Source organism: Bufo bufo, chromosome 6, assembly GCF_905171765.1.
Source record: "Bufo bufo chromosome 6, aBufBuf1.1, whole genome shotgun sequence".
Taxonomy (NCBI): Eukaryota; Metazoa; Chordata; class Amphibia; order Anura; family Bufonidae; genus Bufo; species Bufo bufo.
In genome coordinates, this window is record NC_053394.1 from 415,854,889 (window position 1) to 415,878,706 (window position 23,818).

General features: G+C 43.1%; 1 protein-coding gene across 1 annotated transcript; it reads left to right on the forward strand.

Annotated features, from left to right (window-relative positions):
- Positions 1-1,769: 1,769 nt before the first annotated feature.
- On the forward strand, positions 1,770-23,675 carry BTBD17 (BTB domain containing 17). The gene is made up of 5 exons (XM_040436307.1): positions 1,770-2,175; positions 5,874-5,973; positions 6,293-6,404; positions 21,487-21,763; positions 22,294-23,675. Exons 3-5 carry the CDS (start codon positions 6,392-6,394, stop codon positions 23,372-23,374), a joined length of 1,371 nt encoding a protein of 456 aa, XP_040292241.1. The 5' UTR covers positions 1,770-2,175; positions 5,874-5,973; positions 6,293-6,391; the 3' UTR covers positions 23,375-23,675.
- Positions 23,676-23,818: the final 143 nt, after the last annotated feature.

The window sequence follows — 23,818 nt, forward strand, 5'->3', positions numbered from 1 at the left end:
ATGTTGTATACACTATTTATCTGGGTGCTGTATACACTATTTATCTGGATGCTGTATTCACTATTTATCTGGAAGCTGTATACACTATTTATCTGGATGCTGTATACACTATTTATCTGGGTGCTGTATACACTATTTATCTGGATGCTGTATTCACTATTTATCTGGGTGCTGTATACACTATTTATCTGGATGCTGTATTCACTATTTATCTGGAAGCTGTATACACTATTTATCTGGATGCTGTATACACTATCTGGGTGGTGTATACACTATTTATCTGGAAGCTGTATACACTAGTTATGCTACATTCATACTAGCGGCACAGACCTCCGGGAGGCTGTTACGTCGGGTGAACAGCCTGTCAGATCCGTCTAGTGACCGTGTGCCTTCGGACTGCCGCTCCGTCCCCTTCGACTATAATGGGGCGAGGGCGGAGTTCCGGCGAGGCACGGCAGCACACCGCGAGAGGCTGCCGGAATAAATGTTGGACATGTCGTAGTTTTATTCCGGCAGCCTCTCGCCGTGCGCTGTCGTGCCTCTGCCGGAACTCCGCCCCCATTATAGTCAATGGGGACGGAGCGGCAGTCCGGAGGCACGCGGTCACTCGCGGCAGGACGGATCCGACAGGCTGTTCACCCGACGGAACAGCCTGCTGGAGGTCCGTGCCGCTAGTGTGTAAGTAGCCTTATCTGGATGCTGTATACAATATTTATCTAAATGCTGTATACACTATAGCGGTCATTTATTAACCTGAAATACTCCTACAATGATACCACATTTAAATAGTTTTTCTTGTGTTTTAATCTAAAAAAAATTTTTTTTTTTGCTTTACATCACCATATTGTGACCCTCATATCTTTTTTTTTATCACCTTATATTACATTTTTGGTATGTGAAGCTATGGAAAAAATGGTAAATTGGCCATTTTGAGTTTTTTTCCTTTTATGCCACGGACGCTCAACCTGTGGCCCTCCAGCTGTTGCAAAACTACAACTCCCAGCATGCCCTAATAGCTGAAGGCTGTCCAGGCATGCTGGGAGTTGTAGTTTGGCAACAGCTGGAGGGCCGCAGGTTGGGCATCTCTGTGTTATTTGCCATATGGGATAAATGATTTTTATATTAGTTCAGGCACTTTGGGATGTGGCGGTGCCCATGATCTTTATGATTTTTCTTGTTTATTTTTATTTTAATTCTGGGAAAGTGGGGTGCAATTTTTTTTTTTTACGTTTTTTTAAAACTTCTTTAACTTTGTTTTTACCCTTCTTTTTTTTTTTAGCTCCCCCTCCCCTCCCAAATCCTGCCACCAGCAGGCCTCCATAGTAATAACAGCTCGGATACGCTGGGTCTCTCCATAAAGCTAAAGTGCATCAGGGCAAAGGAACGGCTCCCCCGATCACTACATGGGGGAGCCATTCCTGACCCGGAAATGCCGCGGTCACATTTGGCCACAGCATCTACAGGGTCAAATGTCTGCATTCGGCATTATCGCTGGTCGCAGACATTAGTCCTAGGCCTCTGCTGTTTGAAACACCAGAGACCCTGGAAGCTCGCGAGCAGGCACCATATTTAAAACCCCTGACTGTGTATACTCATTATCTGGACTCTGTATGATCACATTTTACCCTATTAGGGCTCATGCACGCGGCCTTAGCCGTTTTTGCTGTCTGCCAATTGCGGTGTGTGCTGTCCGCATCTTTTGCGGCCCTATTGAAATGAATGGGTCCACATCCGATCCACAAAAAATAAGGATTGAATGCGGACAAAAACCATGGTCGTGTGCATGAGCCCTTATGCTGTATACACTATTTACTGCATTATTATTTTTGTACTATTCTTTTGCCCCACACAATACATCTTACAGTTTTCAATCAGGATCAATATTGCAGTTACATCCATGTCATGGAGTCCCAGAGCCACCAGATTGGTCATTTCCCTGTGACATCTCACCTTCCTGCTGCCCTTGGATTAGATTTCTCACCCTTTTTCTCCTCTACCCTAGATTAATTAGTATATTAAGTCCCTGCGGTGAGAACTCTGTGTGGATCACACATCACAGGAGAACAGTATCTCTGCCGTCATCCTCCATACTGTAAGATGAGAGAAGGGTGGAGGCCGTGTAATACAGAACCAACGGCACTTGCTGCGTCAGATGGTGGCTGGCAGATGGTCAATGTAATTTTACCAAAAAGTGTATATCTTAAATAGGTTGTTGTCTGATTTTTTATATTAATGACCTATCCTCAGGATAGGACATCAATATCAGATCTACGGGGCTCTTCTTACGAGCGCTGCCTTTTCTTCTCTGCTTAGCTGCTCGCCATTGCAACTGCGGTGGTGAGCAGGTGTAATTACAACAATGGCGTTCCATTCACTTCAGTGAAACGGCTCCTTCCTGTTCAACTGAATGGGACAGAAAACATCCCACTGAAGTGAACGGGGGCGCCATAGTTGTAATTGCACCTGCGCACCACAGCAGTTGCAATGGCGAGCAGGTAAACATCAAAGAGAAGGCAGCGCTCGCTTTCTCTTCAAACAGCATGGCTATATTAAAGGGGTTGTCCGCTTTTTTATATTGATGACCTATCCTCCTGACGCCTGATAGATGGCCCCGACACACGTTTGATCATAAAACCACTTTAATTCAGAATAATCCCTATTCCCCAGTTTCATTGTTTGTATGTGTAATGTGCTGCCGTACATTTTTTTGTTTGCTTTCTGCATCCTAGCTTTATGGATGTGGACCTGCGACTATGAATGTGCTAGTCTGAATGTTCTTGTACTATCCTCAGGATAGGTCATTAATATCAGACCGGCGAGGGTCTGACTCCTGGCACCTCCGCCCATAGGCGTGCGCACGGGGTGTGCCGGGTGCGCCTGGGCACACCCTAATCAAGCCAACTTGAGGTTCTATCACCTCTGTGCTGCCCTAGCTGTCTCGTTTGTAAGCAGGGCCGGGAAGCGCTGAAAGCACTATACTCACCTCGTCCTGGTCCTGGGCGCTCCACTGTGAAGGCTGCGCACAGTGTGAAGCTGCGCTGTGACCTCAGACTGTGCGCGCCCACACAGCAGACTGTACAAGAGGATTACCGAGCGCGGGCAGTGAGGAGCGGCGGCGTCCAGAGCAGGAAAGATAAATGTTTTTTTTATTTTATTTGGGGGCTGATGAAGCCACTGGGGGCTAAAGAGGAGCACTGGGGGGCTGATATGAGGCACTGGGGGGCTGAAGAGGAGCATTGGGGGCTGAAATGAGGCACTGGGGCTCTTATCTGAGGTCTGATTGGGGGTCATTCACATTGGGGTCTGAGCTGAGGTCTTATTGGGGTCTTATTAACATTGGGGGTCTTATTGGGGCTGTCAGCTGAGGTCTGATTAACATTGGGGGTCTGATTGGTGGTCTGGTGTAATGAAAATTTTTTTTTTCTTATTGTCCCCCTCTAAAACCTAGGAGCGTCTTATAGGGCGAATAATACAGTAAGTTTAAAAATATTTTCCTCTCCCTTCATTATATTGATAGTGCTGGTCTGTATGTATGCCGAGTGTATTTGTGTATGTATATATATATATATATATATATATATATATGTGTTTCTATGTGTATATAATATATACATAATAAAGCCCACTATAATGCCCCCCCCCCCAGTAGTAATAATTCTCCTTATAATGTGACAGTGCAAAAATACCCCCTTGTAATGCCCCCAGTTGAGCTAATGTCCCCATAGTGCCCCCATAGTGCCCCCATAATGTCCCAGTATAAAATACCCCTATATAGTGCCCCCAGTAAATTCCCCCATAGTGCTCCTCTCCCCCCTTCCTGCTAGTGCCCCCCATAATGTACCAGTATAAAATGCCCCATATATAGTGCCCCAGTAGATGCCCCTCAGTGTCCGGCCTCTGATAGGCTGCCGGCCTAGTGTCCCCCATAATGCCCCCCAATAATGTGCCAGTAAGTGTCCCCATAGATGCCCCCCATCATGTGCCAGTATCAAGTGCCTCTCTCCTCCCCCCCACATGTCCCAGTATCATAGTGCCATCTCCCCCCCCCCCAATGTGCCAGTATCAAGTGCCTCTATCCTTCCCACCCCCTATGTGCCAGTAGCATAGTGCCAAACCCCCCCATGTGCCAGTATCAAGTGCCTCTCTCTTCCCCCCCATGTCCCAGTATCATAGTGCCATCTCCCCCCCCAAAAAAAGTGCCACTATCAAGTGCCTCTCCCCCCCATGTGCCAGTATCAAGTGCCAACCCCCCCCACATGCCAGTATCAAGTGCCTCTCTCCTCCCCCCATGTCCCAGTATCATAGTGCCATCTCCCCCCCCCCACACAAAAAAAGTGCCAGTATCAAGTGCCTATCTCCCTCCCCCCATGTGCCAGTATCAGGTGCCAACCCCTCTCCCCCCCCATGTGCCAGTATCAGGTGCCTCCCCCCCCCCCCAGGTGCCAGTATCAGGTGCCAACCCCCCTCCCCTCCAGGTGTCAGTATCAAGTGCCTCTCTCCTCCCCCCCATGTCCCAGTATCATAGTGCCATCTCCCCCCCCCCCACAAAAAAAGTGCCAGTATCAAGTGCCTCTCTCCCTCCCCCCCCCCATGTGCCAGTATCAGGTGCCTCTCTTTTTTCAGTCAGCAGCAAGGCAGCTTTTATGGCCTTGTGGTTAGGTGCTTTGCCTCTGATACAGAAGGTCGTGGGTTCGAATCCTAGCAGAAACTTTTCAGAAATACAAGCACTGAATCCATATATGGACATACAGGGCGGGACACAGGAAGAGGCTGCATCGCATCACTGACATGGAGGTAAGTAGAAGTGTTTATTTTTATTTTTTTTATTACCCGACTGTTACTGCCATGGGGTGCCAACCCCCCTCCCCCCCCAGGTGCCAGTATCAGGTGCCAACCCCTCTCCCCCCATGTGCCAGTATCAGGTGCCTCTCTCCCCCCCCCATGTGCCAGTCAGTATCAGGTGCCAACCCCCCCCCAGGTGCCAGTATCAGGTGCCAACCCCCCTCCCCCCATGTGCCAGTATCAAGTGCCCCCCCGCTCCCCCCATGGCAGTAACAGTCGGGTATTAAAAAAAATAAAAATAAACACTTCTACTTACCTCCATGTCAGTGATGCGATGCAGCCTCTTCCTGTGTCCCGCCCTGTATGTCCATATATGGAGTCAGTGCTTGTATTTCAGAAAAGTTTCTGCTAGGATTCGAACCCACGACCTTCTGTATTAGAGGCAAAGCACCTAACCACAAGACCATAAAAGCTGCCTTGCTGCTGACTGAAAAAATATGAGACTTCTACTGTTATAGCTGGCTAAGTGTACATCTATACACATGACAGCTGCTCATATATAGAGATATAGCAGAGCTGAGTGTGCTGGGACAGCTGTCATATAGAGTTATAGCAGTGCTGGGTGTGTTGGGGCAGCTGTCATGTGTATAGATGTACACTTAGCCAGCTATAACAGTAGAAGTCTCATATTTTTTCAGTCAACAGCAAGGCAACTCTTATGGTCTTGTGGTTAAGTGCTTTGTCTCTAAAACACTAATACATTGGAGGTTGTGGGTTCGAATCCCAGACACATTAGGAGACAGTAAGATTAGATCACATTAGCGAGGGGGCCTGGTCAGCTGCTGCTGCTGTGAAGGCCCTGAACATTAAGACAAGAATCGATATTTAACTAACTTGAAAATAAACTGTCACACGGGCCCCGAAGCAGCTGCTTCCCTGGTAGTTACGCCGCTGTCTGTGTTAATAAAAATAAAGAATGCGGTCCGGACGGGCCCCATAGCCACTGCTATGGTTGCTATGGTGATTCCTACGCCACTGTCTGATCTGAGCTCTGATAAAAAATTATTTTCTTCTTTTCCTCTAAATCCTAGGTGGTCTTATAGTTCAGTGCATCTTATAGTCCAAAAAAAACAAACGGTAATACCTGAATGCCATCAGGTCATACAGCTGACATCTGAAATATCAAGTGAAGTAAGTGCAGTAAAAGAATATATATATATATCAGCATTGTCGTCTTTTAGTCATTTCGCCTTTCCAAAAAAATGTAATAAAAAATTATCAAAAAGTTGCATGTCCTCCAAAATTGTATCAATATAACTTACAACTAACAGTGCTAGGGAGTGGAAGTATCAGTCTTTCCTTCATGTTTCTTCTTCTTTTTGGATCCACTCCTGGCACTGGATCAAAAAAACAACGCACCATATTGTAAAATCTAACATGAAGCATTCAAATAATACCGCCATATAGTTCCCGCATAAGACTATAACTCAAGGATTATCATATTCTTCGGGTGAGAAGACCGATGCCAGAGCTGTGGTAAAACAATTCAATCATTTCCGATCCTGGTCCATCTGACCTTTGACCTTCCAATTACAGACTGTAAAGAGAGATGTTTGCACAAGGTAAACACCAGATCATTTCCATCTCACGTAGGTTTAGTAACTCACCCTAGATCTGCCACATCATCAGCGGGAGGGTCACTAGGCCTGATGGGAATGATATTTGCGCACATATTACGGTTAGCGGTGGTCTGTAAGGTGCGCTAACGTCTGGTAGCCTCTCGTAAAGCCTCCAGCATTTTTCAGTAGATCACATCTGGCTCTGCAGCTCCCAAATGTGGCATCTCTGGGCATGGGGCACAGATGTGACATCATGACGGCATAGTCGGCAGCTGTGCCCAGTGTCAGCCAAATGCTTTTGGTGGTTCTTTGCCATTAGGCCAAATATTAGCAAAGCTGAGCAACAATATTACTAAAAAATAATGTGATGATGCTAGTAATTATGTTAAATGACACTGTAGTAAACCCCAAAATCCCATTACCTTTATTTAAAACAATGGTCCAGGAAGCTGAGATATGAGGAGCTGTTTGATAAGGTTCTCACTCTGTTGAGCTCCTGTAGCTGTCACCCCCTCCAGTATCAGGATGTAACCCTTGGCACATAGATCAGTACCCTAGATGAGGCAGAGTGGCTTTTTGGCCATGCCACACTGGACCCATCCACTAGCTAAGCCCCTGTTGCAACACCCTTACAGTGGTGTACCTCACAACCAGACAATGCAACCACTGCAGGGCCCATGGTGGCAAGTAGCTTAGTAGATACACAATCACAGGATTTACCTGCAATCACCACTAGGGGGAGCTCACTGCACACAGATTGGTTTTTTTTTACAGCCTGCTGTAAAAACCCATATACAGTGAGCTCCCCCTAGTGGTGGCAGAAAGAATCCAATTCTACAACATTATGGCTGTGAATGGAAGCAGGGAAGCAAATAAAAATTTTTGTATGTAATTATGGTGGGCATTAAAATGGTGCATATCGCTGAGCTACCAGTGGTGGGTTTTTTGCTGTCAGGCCCTATGATTACTGTGATCGCCCCTGACCAATATCGCATTTTCTTGGATCAATATGAGTATGGTAGAAAAAAGAGATATTGCAGTAATCTACAATCAGTCTATTCATAGGGTGTGAGTCCTGTGCATTCGCCTAGGGCTGCTCCTGCTGAAGGGAGCACCACTAATTACTGTACAGGGTGGGCCATTTATATGGATACACCTTAATAAAATGGGAATGGTTGGTGATATTAACTTCCTGTTTGTGGCACATTAGTATATGTGAGGGGGGAAACTTTTCAAGATGGGTGGTGACCATGGCAGCCATTTTGAAGTCGGCCATTTTGAATCCAACTTTTGTTTTTTCAATAGGAAGAGGGTCATGTGACACATCAAACTTATTGGGAATTTCACAAGAAAAACTATTGTGTTCTTGGTTTTAACGTAACTTTATTCTTTCATGAGTTATTTACAAGTTTCTGACCACTTATAAAATGTGTTCAATGTGCTGCCCATTGTGTTGGATTGTCAATGCAACCCTCTTCTCCCACTCTTCACACACTGATAGCAACACCACAGGAGAAATGCTAGCACAGGCTTCCAGTATCCGTAGTTTCAGGTGCTGCACATCTCGTATCTTCACAGCATAGATGGTATTAAGCACTGTGAGGCACTTGCAGTGCTACATATTCAGGCAGCTGTATGCAAGTGTTATTTTGGCCAACATAAGGCACTGTTATTTGGGCACTAGATTGTATGGCACTAAATAGGTACGGTATTATATGGTTATTTGTAAACTGTATTGCAGTGCAACATATTGCGGAAGACGGAAACAACAGAACACAAGTCATCATTCAATTTAAGCCTGAACAGGATTTAGCATTAAAAAAAATCTGCAATTTTGCTGCATGTGATATTCTTTTTACCTTTATGCTATATTTCCCTATTTAGTTTCATGGAGATAATGAAAAATTCTAAGGCGTCCCGGTTTTCTATAAAGGCAGTTCTAGGTAATTTAGTCATTAGAATATGTAGATATTTTTTTATTTGATGCAACTTCACCTTTAACGACCGGCTAGAACGGATGCAAATATTTCTAGGGATGAGCGAATCGACTACGGATGAAACATCCGAAGTCGATTCGCATAAAACTTCGTTCCAATACTATATGGAGCAGGAGCTCCGTACAGAATTAGAATGTATTGGCTCAGATGAGCCGAAGTTATTGCTGCGTAAATAAATTTGTTCTGTAAAAAAACATTTCCCGAACTCGGGTTCAGTTCCAAGGTACCACTTGGAACCGAACCAGAGTTCGGGAAATGTTTTTTTACTGTACAAATTAATTTATGAAGTTATTACGCAGCAATAACTTCGGCTCATCGGAGCCAATACATTCTAATACTGTACGGAGCTCCTGCTCTACATAGTATTGGAACGAAGTTTTATGCGAATCGATTCGCTCATCTCTAAATATTTCCATTGTGGCTTCTGTTAGTTTTATTCCAAGCAGCTACTGCCATCTAGTGGTCACTGTATGTAAATACTCAAACATATATAGCTTTCAATAAAAGCCTTGACGGAGTGGGGTCTGGCTGCAGGGATCCCCAATAAATATGCAACATGCTAGTGCAAATGTATTCAGCCTCAAGGCACGCATACAGGACACACACTTAGTGGCATTGTCCATGGAGCACATGTTTAAATGGGGATGTACAGTAAAGAAGGAAAACAGTAAATAGGAGTTAGATTTAGACTCTGCTGTAATTGGAAAACTTGCTAGAATCAAGCAAACAACACACAAAGAAAATCTATCAAACCTTAGTTTGTTGCTCCTTGTCCTAAACTCCAGTTCTTTAAACTCCACTTATTCAGAAGTCCACTTAGTAAAAAAAAAATGTATTTATTTATTAATAATATCGAGGACGGGATTAATAGCACCATTTCTATTTTTGCAGATGACACTAAGCTGAGTACTGTACAGTCTATGGAAGATGTCCATAAACTACAAGCTGACTTGGACACTCTGAGTGATTGAGCATCAACTTGGCAAATGAGGGTCAATGTGGATAAATGTAAAGTTCTGCATCTTGGTAGTAATAATCTCTGTGCTTCATATGTTCTAGGGGATGTAACACTGGGGGAGTCACTTATAGAGAAGGATTTGGGTGTCCTTGTAGATGGTAGATTAAATAACAGCACACAATGTCAATCAGCTGCTTCTAAGGCACCAGGATATTGTCATGCATTAAACAAGGCATGGACTCGCGGGCAGGGATGTGATATTACCACTTTACAGGCGTTGGTGCCGCCTCATCTGGAATATGCAGTTCAGTTCAGGGCACCAGTCCATAGAAAGGACGCCCTGGAGCTGGAAAAAGTACAGAGGAGAGCGACTAAACTGACAAGGGGCATGGAGGGTCTTAGTTATTAAGAAAGATTAAAAGAACTGAATTTATTTAGTCTTGAGAAGAGACGTCTAAGAGGGGACATGATTAACCTATACAAATATATAAATGGGCCATACAAAAAATATGAAGAAAAACTGATCCATGTAAAATGCCCTCAAAAGACAAGGGGGCGCTGCCTCCGACTGGAGAAGAAAAAGTTCAGTCTCCGGAAGCGTCAAAGCTTCTTTACTGTAAGAACTGTGAATCTGTGGAATAGACTTCCTCAGGACGTGGTCACATCAGGAACAGTGGACGGTTTTAAAAAGGATTTAGATGAATTCTTAAAAGTAGAAATCTGAGTCTCACTTCCTTCTGGGATTCCCATCCCCACTGATCCCTTGGTTGAACTTGATGGACTTATGTCTTTTTTCAACTGTATTAACTATGTTAGAAAGGGCGCCAAGCTTTGATTTCCAGGGAATGATGACCCCCATTCTTAAAGTGCTACACCGCGTTTCATGTTTGTTCCCCCAGACTCAAAATCTGAACAGTCACGTGTGGCTGTAGTTACCCCAATATCCCCCACCCATCCTAAATCTGACATATGGGGTGCTGTTTGTGTGGCCCTCATAATATAGAGCTGCTATATATCATGTTTGTGGGGCCCTCATAATATAGAGCTGCTATATATCATGTTTGTGGGGCCCTCATAATATAGAGCTGCTATATATCATGCCAACATTTGAATTGCAGAATATTTGGGCTGAGCTCCGCTTAGAACACCCCGAAAAATGGCTAGTAATTGCCCTAACCACAAAAACTAGCACACAGGTTCTCTTTTTGGGGTCCATTTCATGGGGCAAGTATATACCAGCCCCTAAGATGAAGGGGACATATAAGGGTGCCCAAAGACCCCTCTGCCCCATAAGAAGGCACCAGTTTTATGACCCTGGGCCCCTGCAGTACCAGCTTCAGACGAATGGTCATCCGTGTAATACACTGAGAGTTGGAGTTCGCCATCAAGGAGCTCCTCTTACAGAGCATTTCTCCATTATGGCTTACAAAGTGGGGGTCCCGAGCGGTGGGACCTAAATCTATCTGCTCAGATAAGGAGGTTGTAAGGCAACCCCTTTGCACCAGCTTTTCAGTGTGAGCACCCCATAGCTCAGCTTCCCTGTGAGTAAATTGGGGTGTCAGGTGATCCCCATTCTACTAGTTCAGGAAGCATTACCTTGAATCGCTCTGTCTGACCTGAGCAGTGGGTACAGAGGATGCCAGTCACACCAGCTGGCATCTATGGGCACGCATGGCATAGAGAGCAGCTGTCTGCTTTGGGTTGCGTTGCTGTTGTTGGCACAGAAAGCACTGCCCGCAGGACAACCACATCTGACAGCGCCTGATCAATGGAAAGCAGGACAAACAGCATTAGAGGGCAGCATAGGACGCAGCCATTAACCCTTTCATGAAGCAGAGCAACTTGGATCTGGAAAAAAAAAACTGAGGGTGGGAGGTTAGTATTAACCATGAATTTACTTTCTAAGGGATTGTATGAGATTTGTTTTTCACAAACAGCGCCACTCTTCTCCACTGGTCATGTCTGGTATGAGAGAATCCTGCAATACCAGAGTCAGGATGTAACTCAGGATCAGTACAGGATAAGTAATGTATGTACACAGTGACTGCACCAGCAGAATAGTGAGTGCAGCTCTGGAGTATAATACAGGATGTAACTCAGGATCAGTACAGGATAAGTAATGTAATGTATGTACACAGTGACTGCACCAGCAGAATAGTGAGTGCAGCTCTGGAGTATAATACAGAATGTAACTCAGGATCAGTACAGGATAAGTAATGTAATGTATGTACACAGTGACTGCACCAGCAGAATAGTGAGTGCAGCTCTGGAGTATAATACAGGATGTAACTCAGGATCAGTACAGGATAAGTAATGTATGTACACAGTGACTCCACCAGCAGAAGAGTGAGTACAGCTCTGGAGTATAATACAGGATGTAACTCAGGATCAGTACAGGATAAGTAATGTAATGTATGTACACAGTGACTGCACCAGCAGAATAGTGAGTGCAGCTCTGGAGTATAATACAGGATGTAACTCAGTATCAGTGCAGGATAAGTAATGTAATGTATGTACACAGTGACTGCACCAGCAGAATAGTGAGTGCAGCTCTGGAGTATAATACAGGATGTAACTCAGGATCAGTACAGGATAAGTAATGTAATGTATGTACACAGTGACTGCACCAGCAGAATAGTGAGTGCAGCTCTGGAGTATAATACAGGATGTAACTCAGGATTAGTACAGGATAAGTAATATACAGTACAGACCAAACGTTTGGACACACCTTCTCATTCAAAGAGTTTTCTTTATTTTCATGACTATGAAGGCATCAAAACTATGAATTAACACATGTGGAATTATATACATAACAAACAAGTGTGAAACAACTGAAAATATGTCATATTCTAGGTTCTTCAAAGTAGCCACCTTTTGCTTTGATTACTGCTTTGCACACTCTTGGCATTCTCTTGATGAGCTTCAAGAGGTAGTCCCTGAAATGGTCTTACAACAGTCTTGAAGGAGTTCCCAGAGATGCTTAGCACTTGTTGGCCCTTTTGCCTTCACTCTGCGGTCCAGCTCACCCCAAACCATCTCGATTGGGTTCAGGTCCGGTGACTGTGGAGGCCAGGTCATCTGGCGCAGCACCCCATCACTCTCCTTCATGGTCAAATAGCACTTACTTTCAAAGTTTTCCCAATTTTTCGGCTGACTGACTGACCTTAATTTCTTAAAGTAATGATGGCCACTCGTTTTTCTTTACTTAGCTGTTTTTTTCTTGCCATAATACAAATTCTAACAGTCTATTCAGTAGGACTATCAGCTGTGTATCCACCTGACTTCTCCTCAACGCAACTGATGGTCCCAACCCCATTTATAAGTCAGGAAATCCCACTTATTAAACCTGACAGGGCACACCTGTGAAGTGAAAACCATTTCAGGGGACTACCTCTTGAAGCTCATCAAGAGAATGCCAAGAGTGTACAAAGCAGTAATCAAAGCAAAAGGTGGCTACTTTGAAGAACCTAGAATATGACATATTTTCAGTTGTTTCACACTTGTTTGTTATGAATATAATTCCACATGTGTTAATTCATAATTTTGATACCTTCATAGTCATGAAAATAAAGAAAACTCTTTGAATGAGAAGGTGTGTCTAAACTTTTGGTCTGTACTGTATGTACACAGTGACTCCACCAGCAGAATAGCGAGTGCAGCTCTGAAGTATAACACAGGATGTAACTCAGGATCAGTACATGATAAGTAATGTATGTACACAGTGACTGCACCAGCAGAATAGTGAGTGCAGCTCTGGAGTATAATACAGGATGTAACTCAGGATCAGTACAGGATAAGTAATGTATGTACACAGTGACTGCACCAGCAGAATAGTGAGTGCAGCTCTGGAGTATAATACAGGATGTAACTCAGGATCAGTACAGGATAAGTAATGTAATGTATGTACACAGTGACTGCACCAGCAGAATAGTGAGTGAAGCTCTGGAGTATAATACAGGATGTAACTCAGGATCAGTACAGGATAAGTAATGTAATGTATGCTCACAGTGACTCCACCAGCAGAATAGCGAGTGCAGCTCTGGAGTATAACACAGGATGTAACTCAGGATCAGTACAGGATAAGTAATGTATGTACACAGTGACTGCACCAGCAGAATAGTGAGTACAGCTCTGGAGTATAATACAGGATGTAACTCAGGATCAGTACAGGATAAGTAATGTAATGTATGTACACAGTGACTGCACCAGCAGAATAGTGAGTGCAGCTCTGGAGTATAATACAGGATGTAACTCAGGATCAGTACAGGATAAGTAATGTAATGTATGTACACAGTGACTGCACCAGCAGAATAGTGAGTGCAGCTCTGGAGTATAATACAGGATGTAACTCAGGATCAGTACATGATAAGTAATGTAATGTATGCACACAGTGACTGCACTAGCAGAATAATGAGTGCAGCTCTGGAGTATAATACAGCATGTAACTCAGGATCAGTACAGGATAAGTAATGTAATGTATGTACACAGTGACTCTACCAGCAGAATAGTGAGTGCAGCTCTGGAGTATAATACAGGATGTAACTCAGGATCAGTACTGGATAAGTAATGTTACACCATCAGAGCCTAATATGGGAATACCCCTTTAAGGACAGAAGCTGATATAATTATATACAATACACAGATGTATGGATGGTCCTCCAGTGACTTTGTTCTTTGCATTATGTCCTGCTCATGTAGGGGAAATTGATTAAATGTTTCCACCCTGCTGGAGAGCAGAATTAATGGCAGAGCAAATATCTCTCGTTCAGTGACATTCCCCCTGGCTAGAGACATGGGACGTGGAGCCACCTCTGAGCATGCTGCCGGCTCTGTCTGTGTGAGGGGAGTTCAGTCCCCGGAGACAGTCATCCTAAGCTGACCCAGACTGTCCCCCTGGGGTGTGCGCTCCATCTGCTCCCTACGTGCAGCTGTGCCTCGCTGTAACCGCACATCGCCCTGTCACATTATAACGCTCTCCCATGCTCCTGCTCTGTGTCATCCATTATACATACACCAGGGGCCAAACATGGGACCCTCAGGGGGTGTAGCTATAGAGAGCGCATCTGGGCCTAGTACATGTGGCGGTCCAAAGGCTCCTCTGCCACATACATCGCCAGTATTATAAATAGTACATGGTAGGCGGGGGCCTGCACACATTTAAAGGGCATGTATATACTGTACTCATGTCTATGTCTGGACTTGCCCTTTAATATACAGATGCCACAAATATAAGTGTGTCTTCTTTTCTTAACAAAGTGTCCCAGTTAAAGGGGTATACCAACAGTTGGGGGGCTGTGCACCCCTATTCTAGCCTTTGTCAGAGCCCCTCCAATCTAATATTTATGACCTATTCAGTAGCAAGGTGTTAAATGTTTGTGGCTGGAATATCCCTTTAAAATCTAAAAAATTACATTTAAAGGGGTTATCCAGGAATTTGATATTGGTGGCCTATCTTCAGGACAAGTCATTAATATCAGATTGGCGGGGGTCCGATTCCCGGACTGTTTGAAGAGGCCGCTGAGGAGGCTGATGGCACTCGCCGCTTACCTAGCATAGTGCCGTGCACTGTATAGTGGCTGTGCGCGGTATTGCAGCTCAGCCCCATTCACTTGAATGGGACTGAATTGTGCCTAGGACATGACTGATGAAGGTGATGTCACTGGTCTTACGGAGCACTGTGGTCACTACAAACAGCTGATCGGCGCGAGTTCTGGGAGTCAGACCCCTGCGGATTTGATATGGATGCCCTGAGGATAGGTCATCAATATCAAATTCCCGGATAACCCCTTTAAAGGAACATTACAGGCTAAGCTGATATATTGTTATGTATAGGACGGCTCAGGTAATTCAAAGTCCCCCATAGAGACAATACTAGTGTCATGCTGAGCCTAGCTGCATTGCCTATTGGAGTCTGCGGTAGTCTGGAGTTCCTTTTCTGCCTCATTAGAGGCTCAGCCTGCTGCCCCCTTGCTTTACACTGCAGATCTGCTTTTTAAAGGGGCTTAAGATAGGTGATAAGTATCTGATCAGTTGGGGAGCAAACACTTAGACCCCCAGCGATCCCAAAAACAGGACCCCAAAGTCCCTGGAGTGAAGAGAGCAACGGTTGGACATGTGCCCTGCGGCACCATTCATCTCTGTGGGAGATAGTCGAGGGCTGTACTCGCCTTTGCTTTGGCCGATCTGTAGTCGTGGTGGAACAGCAGCGCACCTGTCTGACCATGGCTCCAGGAGCCCTGTTATTAAGATTGGTGGGGGTCCCAGGAGTCAAATCCCCCCCCCCCCACTGTGATCGTGTAGATAGGTTATAGGCTCTTAGGGTGGGACTATCCCTTTAAGCTACATCTAGTTCATGAATACAAAGAAAAACTACAGTAGGGACTGACACAGTGCAGTAGAACAGATGGAAGTGACAACCCTAATGGCTCCATTAGTGGTTGTCACCCAGCACTTTACATTTATATGGTAAACCCTCGGTTATTAAAGGAATCAAACCCTCTTGAGGTTAAGCAAATTGTTAATCTTCAATTTTCTGTGCAAGTGGATGCAATCTATTGTTCCCTGTTATCAGTCATATTAGAATAAGGGCTCATGCACACGACTGTATGTATTTTGCGGTCCACAAAAAAACGGATCCGCAAAAAAAAAACAGAAAGAAAATACGTTTGTGTGCGTGAGCCCTAAGGAGGAGGCTGACTCTTGTACCAGAAGTCCAGGAAAAAATCTCGGCCCCTCTATGATCTCTGCTGCTTCTCCAGGGCTGAGAACATGGAGTACTGATTTGGGTTAGTACCACTTTAAATTGACTGTCTCTTTCATGCAAATTAGCCTTAATCTCCCCAAAGGGGAGAGGAAGCTTCTGTTACATTAAGAATGGAACTTTCATAGCATCATGAATGCAAACACTGGTTGCCATGACAACCGGCAGAAGCACCAATGACTGACGAGTGACAACCCGAGAGGATCAGAGCCCAATATAAATAGTGAGAGCCCAGACTTCTGCGAGAGAAGAGGTGACAGGATGGAGAGGGGGGATCGCCGTGTCCGGGGAGGGAGGTGGCTGGCCTTGCTACCACTGCTTTTCATTACTGCAGAAGCAGGTAAGCTGGCTAGGAGGACTACAAGTCTCAGCAACCCTCGACTATGGTCTGGCTGCCATCATATGTCATTTGTACTGGGGCCTAGCTATATGATCATTCTGCATATTAGAATGTAAAAACGACAGTAGAAATAGATAATTTATGGAAAAATAGTAGGGCGATTATTTTTTTATTTTGTGCTTTATTTTACTCTGCGGATCTTTTCAATCTACTCCTGGTTCAAGATTAGAATGCAAAAACTACAGTGAAGACTGACACCCAACAGAAATAGACATGTTCAAAATTAGGATTTTTTTTTTTAAGTTCTAGCCATGTATTTTTTTGTTTAGTTCAACTGTGGTTGAATATTTGTATTTCCCAGTTTTAGGTTTAAAAATAAATAAATAAATTAAAATATATATATATAAATGGCTATATTTGTAATATTTTCTTGATTGCAAGTGTGATTTAATTTACTGTTAAACATTGGACGGGAAATTTTTATCTTCTGGTTTTAGGTAAAAAAAAACAAAAAAAAACTTTAAAAATATCCATGATTTTTTTTATTTTTTATCTATTATTTTGGAGGAGGTTGTCTTAACTTTTATGCTGTAAACTTTTTAATTTATACATATATATATATATATATATATATATATATATATATATGTGTGTGTGTGTTTTATTTATTTTCTTTTTGTTTCAGTTATTTACTAATATTTTTCTAATATGTTCCTCTATTATAAAACAGCATATCATTTTTATTATTCCACGTATACACAATTTTTAAGTGAAAATAATAAATAAAAAATGCCTATTTAATATATATATATACTGTATATATATATATATAAATATTTTTATTTATTTCTTCTGGAAGGAACTGGTCTTTCACGATGCAAACTTTATTTATTTATTTTTTTATCTCCTTTTTTTTATCTCCTTACTGTTGTCTTTATCTTTTTTTATCACCTTTTTCTCAGCTGTTTTTTATCTTTTTTAGCCCCCCTTTGCCCTTTCTAAATGTCCCTCTGATATATAATTTGCTCCATTCATTTATTTTTAGGCTGTTGCCACTTTATATCATGGCGTATCAATTTATTATTTCATCTATATAGTAAGAAAAAAAAAGTTAGATATATACTGTATGTACACCGTATGTATTTGCTCGCATATCATGTATCATTAGATAATGTCTGTGGCAAGGAAGAGGTTAAGGATGGGGGGAGTAATCTCATCACCAGCGCTTTGTACCATCTATCCGCCAGTCTGAATGGGATCGGGGGACAGGCCTGATGACAGAGTTTGTTTGTGTTGCCTCCTGTGAATAGATCCTAATCCTTTGTATGTCGCCCAGTTGACTCTTAAAGCCAAATTGTGAGGGGTGGTGGGCAGGGAGGTGGGGGCTTGTGCCCGTTCTACCACCACCACCACCACCACTGAGATGAACGTAATGGGTTACTGGGTTGGGAACCTCTTTTGTGCTGTCATTTATGGGATGTAAATGAGTTTTTGGCAGAGATGGACCTGAAGAGCAGATTGTGCGGCCATCAAAACAAAGCTCAATATTCAATGCCCTGGGAACATGTGGCGAGGGGGGCAGCCTCCTCCGGTTTAGAGGGCAGTATAAAGGGCATAAAGCTTTAATTTTAAGGATTATGCACTTGGGCGATATTTTGGGTTTTTCTCTGCCGTTGAATGCTCTCTGTTATCAGCCATGTCAGGCTGGAGCAAGGCGGTCACTATAATGTTCCTCAATGAGATGAATGACAGGAGGTCAGTGGTCAATTGGCTCACCCACACATTCAGATTTTTGGCCATGACTCCATAAAACTGTGGCAAAATAGCACGGTGGGGGGGGGGGGGGGGGGGAGACCATTGGCTGCACAATCGTGAAGGTATTTCCTGTTTTACTTGGAAAATTGTGTGGCTCTTGGCCACCACATGTTGAGCCACACCTAGATGCCACAACGCGTGGCCATACCCCGCGCCAACCTTCAAAGTCACTTGTTGATTGGTCACATGTGGATGCCACAACATCTGTCCATACACTTATTACATAGTGTCTAACAGTGCCTAACTTGCCAAGATGATCCAAAAAATGGACGGGGCTTATTTAGCCCATAGGTGGCCATTCGCAATTGGATATGGTACGTGAGTCCGTCACAGGTTGAAGACCTCTGATGCATATAGTAAGCCATATACGTAGGCCCAAGTAGCAGAACTTGGTAAGGAACCCTTACTTATAGAGCGGCTCTATAGCTGAACCTAATTTGCTGTACAGGCAAGATTTATGGTGACTATATGACCAAATGTATGGGACAGAAGAAGGAAGTTCAAGCAGGTTTGGTTCTGTAGTCCACACCACACCTGAGACCTACCTGAGCAAGTCAGCAACTACAGTAAATTAGGGGCATGCAAAAAAATGCCACAGTAAAGTACTGCCATACTGTACAAATAACTAATGAGATCATACAGTACTGCCATACTGTGGACATAACTAATACCACAATACTGTACTGCTATACTGGACACATAATGACATAATATAGTACTGCCATACTGTACAAATAACTAATGAGATCATACAGTACTGCCATACTGTACAAATAACTAATGAGATCATACAGTACTGCCATACTGTACAAATAACTAATGAGATCATACAGTACTGCCATACTGTGGACATTACTAATACCACAATACTGTACTGCTATACTGGACACATAATGACATCATATAGTACTGCCATACTGTACACATACGTAATGACATCATACAGTACTGCAATACTCTCATAACTAGAGAGGAGCGAATTTCAGGTTATGAAATTCGTTCATGCTTCATATACTGGTAAAAGGTGAATTGCGTTATGGATTCCATGACCACGGACCATAACGCAGTTCTATGACGGAATGCCTGTAGAGACATTCCGTTATTCATTCCGTCATAATAGAAGTCTATGGGCTGCAAAACGGATCGAGTCCTCTCCTTCTCTTTCATAACGGAAACAGGACGGATCCGTTTTGCAGCCCATAGACTTCTATTATGATGGTATGAATAACGGAATGCTTTTAAAGGCATTATATTATGCATTCCGTCATAGAATTGCGTTATGGTCCGTGGTAACGGAATCCATAACATAATTCACCTTTTACCAGAAAAGGAAGCGTGAACAAATTTCATAACCTGAAATTCGCTCATATCTACTCATAACTAATACCACAATACAGTACTATCATACTGTATATATAACTAATACCACAATACAGTACTGCCATATTGTACACATACTGTAATTAATGCTACAATACAGTATTGCCATACTGTACACATAACTAATACTACAATACAGTGCTGCCATATTGTACATAATACCACAATACAGTACTGCCATACTGTACACATAACTAATACTACAATACAGTGCTGCCATATTGTACATAACTAATGTTACAATACAGTACTGCCATACTGTACACATAACTAATACCACAATACAGTACTGCCATATTGTACTCATATCTAATACTACAATACAGTGCTGCCATATTGTACACATACTGTAATTAATGCTACAATACAGTATTGCCATATTGTACACATAACTAATACTACAATACAGTGCTGCCATATTGTACATAATACCACAATACAGTGCTGCCATACTGTACACATAACTAATACTACAATACAGTGCTGCCATATTGTACACATACTGTAATTAATGCTACAATACAGTGCTGCCATATTGTACACAAAACTAATACTACAATACAGTGCTGCCATATTGTACACAAAACTAATACTACAATACAGTGCTGCCATATTGTACACAAAACTAATACTACAATACAGTGCTGCCATATTGTACACAAAACTAATACTACAATACAGTGCTGCCATATTGTACACAAAACTAATACTACAATACAGTGCTGCCATATTGTACATAAAACTAATACTACAATAAAGTGCTGCCATATTGTACACAAAACTAATACTACAATACAGTGCTGCCATACTGTACACATAACTAATGCCCCAATACTGTACTGCCATACTGTACACTTAATTAATGACATCATACAGTACTGCCATACTGTACACATACCTAATGCCACAATACTGTACTGCTACTGTAAACTTTGCACAGCAGACTGAGGAGTAGAGAGATTCCCTATACCCACAATACCCTCCTTTGTCTACACTTCCCCGCTACTGTGTAGTGACTAACACCAAGGCTAACTGTCTGGCATTTTAGTGTTAAGTTTAATCGCTGGCTCTATGGTCAGAAAATATTAACATCTAGCAAGAGAAAGTTTGACTGTTTTCATTGACTTTTCAGTGACTTTAGTATTGAAAAATAAAAAATCACTCATTGCTACCTGGAAACCATCAGCAAGCATGTTACCTGTTGCTTATGGATCTTATTAAGACTTTATATTAATTGCAGAGTGGCTTAGCTCAATATCACATGGATACTATTGGTTATTAGGACATTATTTGGGGGGTTAATGAGACAGACAGGTCAACTGGAAACCATCAAATCCCCTGTATGTAATGATTATGTGACAAAATATGAATCTGTGACAAACACACAAGAAATATTCTTCTACACTACAAAAAGTAATATTAAACCAGAACACAGAGCAGATCGGATGCATCATGTGATGCCTAAGGGAGCGGTGCTTGACACAGGGAGTCTTTTCTGATTTTCTTAGAATTCTTTTTGTCAAGCACCGTCCCCTTAGGCACAACTTAATTTTTTCCTGAAGTGCTCGTTTTCTTACTTATTATCCACTATTGCTTCTGGAGCTCCTGCTCCCATTTTGGGTGAAGCAAAAAGCAAAGTAAAAATCCAGAAGTTTAGAACTGGACATGACTGCTCTGTAATACCTTGGTATTCCTGTGGGGGTGCTATAGATAAACTGTGCATCTCAGGTGCTGCAAACAGTAGATCTAAGACTTTGGAAAGAGGTCAAAACTGTGATCCGTCTAGAGGCATAGAACATATAAACATGTATCTTCCTATTTTCTTCCTCCTGCAGCTCACAAGTCTGATGCAGGCGGTGATGCCGCAACCACCCTCATTAATCACTCCTCCATGGTCATCCAGCGCCTGCAGGAGCTGCTCCAGAATGGCAACGCCAGTGACAGCACGCTACGTGTACGCACCACCAACTCGGATGAGGTGAAGATCATCCACACCCATCAGCTCTTGCTTATTCTGCAAAGTGATGTCTTTGAAGGACTCTTAGGAAACCAAAGCGTGGTGTCCCTACAGGAGCCCCCAGAGTGCGCTGTTCTGTTTGAGAAATTCATGAGGCAAGTTCCAAAGCACTTCAATAAACATATACAGTGATATATTGAGTAGTACGGGCAGAAATTAATGCTACTATGTGATACTAAGAGATGGAAACCATCAACAAGCTGCCATTGACAGATTATTTCTTTTTACATCACAGTTGTGCGCCTTCGGTCTTTAATAGTGACTGAATGAGTAATAAAATCTTAAAGGGGGATGTCTGATCCGCAGCAGGTGAAATATATTTTTGCATGGCAGCCATTCAGTCCAGTATATGGACTTCTGGGTCCTAGAGGGAGGTGCCAGACCAGGAACACACCCTCTATGACAACCATATGCCCTAATAGGGTATAAGGATAGGGTTTGTCTTCATGTAACGACTCCTTTAAGACCCCCATACCTCATATACACATAAATTGGTTTGTTAACAAGACTATTTGGATTTATATGTTTTAATCATCCAGGCTTGTTCATGGTTTCAAGGAACCAAAAGATCCTGAAAACAGTAAGATCCTATCAAGTGAACTCAGTATTCATGTCTGTCTTGTAGGTATTTCTATTGCGGGGAGATCTCAGTCCAGTTAAATCAAGCCATACCGCTGCATCGTTTGGCCAGCAAGTACCATGTCTCTGCTCTACAGAAAGGCGTTAGTGATTATATGAAGACCCATCTTGCCAGTGAGTCAACTCAGGGCCACGTAGTCAGCTGGTACCATTACGCTTTAGGGATTGGTGATGAAACACTGCAGGAAAGCTGCCTGAAGTTCTTGGCCTGGAACCTTTCCACGGTGATGAATAGCAACGAGTGGGTGACGGTGAGCGACGACCTCATGGTTTCTCTTCTACAAAGATCAGACTTGGTATTGCAGAGCGAGTTAGAATTGTTTGCTTCAGTTGAAGAGTGGGTGAATCGGAACAACCCGAATGTGTCCATTATTGAGAAGGTCCTGAGATCTATCAGGTACCCCATGATTCCTCCAAGTCAACTTTTTCAAATCCAGAAGCAGTCGATGTTATTGGCATCCTATCAACATCTTGTCCAGGATCTTCTCTTCCAAGCCTTCCAGTTTCACTCAGCTTCCCCTCTACATCTTGCAAAGTATTTTGATGTTAACTGCAGCATGTTCATTCCTCGGAATTATCTATCTTCATTTTGGGGGTCCCAATGGATCATTAACAACCCTGCCAGGGATGATCGAAGCCTCAGCTTTCAAACTCAACTTGGCCCGAGCAACTATGATTCCAGTAAGAAGATTACCTGGAATGCGCTCTTCTCTCCACGTTGGCTTCCCGTCAGTCTCCGTCCTGTCTACTCAGAGTCTGTGTCTGCTGCTTCTCAAACAAACCGTCTAGAAGATGGAAGGCCACGGTTGGTGATCACTTCGGCCATGAGCGGCCTAGATTTTGCGGGAGTCACTTTCCAGAAGATTATACTGGTGGGAGTGAGGAGACAACAAGGCAAAATCTTTGTGAAGCATGTGTACAGTGTCCACCAGAGCACAGATGAAGTGTCTGACTTCCTGGCCCATGCCGATCTGCAGAAACGGACCTCGGAGTATCTGATCGACAACTCCATTCATCTCCATATTATCATCAAGCCCATCTACCATTCTCTAATCAAGGCCAAGTGATACAGAAATTCAGCATTAGCTTATCTAGGGGTGTGATGCTCAGTGCAGGACCTGCACATTACCATGGACCCTTATTGCTAAAAAATGCTGTTTCTCCAGTATGGTTGGTTAAGATGTGCTACTTGCCAGGTCCAAGCCTGACCAAAAACTTGGAAGGGTATCTGGACCATAAAACATCATCTGACATGCTACTGACAAATAATCTTTGTTGAAGGCTCAATAATTGATAGGACGGCATGACCCCTCAGCTTCACCCAATCAAAGATTTATAGTCCTGCAAATTTTAACAGGAACTTAGTTTTTCGCATCTCTGTTTATAGATATGGAAACCTCGTAGTGAAGCCAACAGACATTAAAAGGACATGGCACTCACTGGAGGTCTTAGCTTCTAGATTCTGATGGCAGAGGATATATAAAGGAACACATACCCTTTAAGACAAAAAA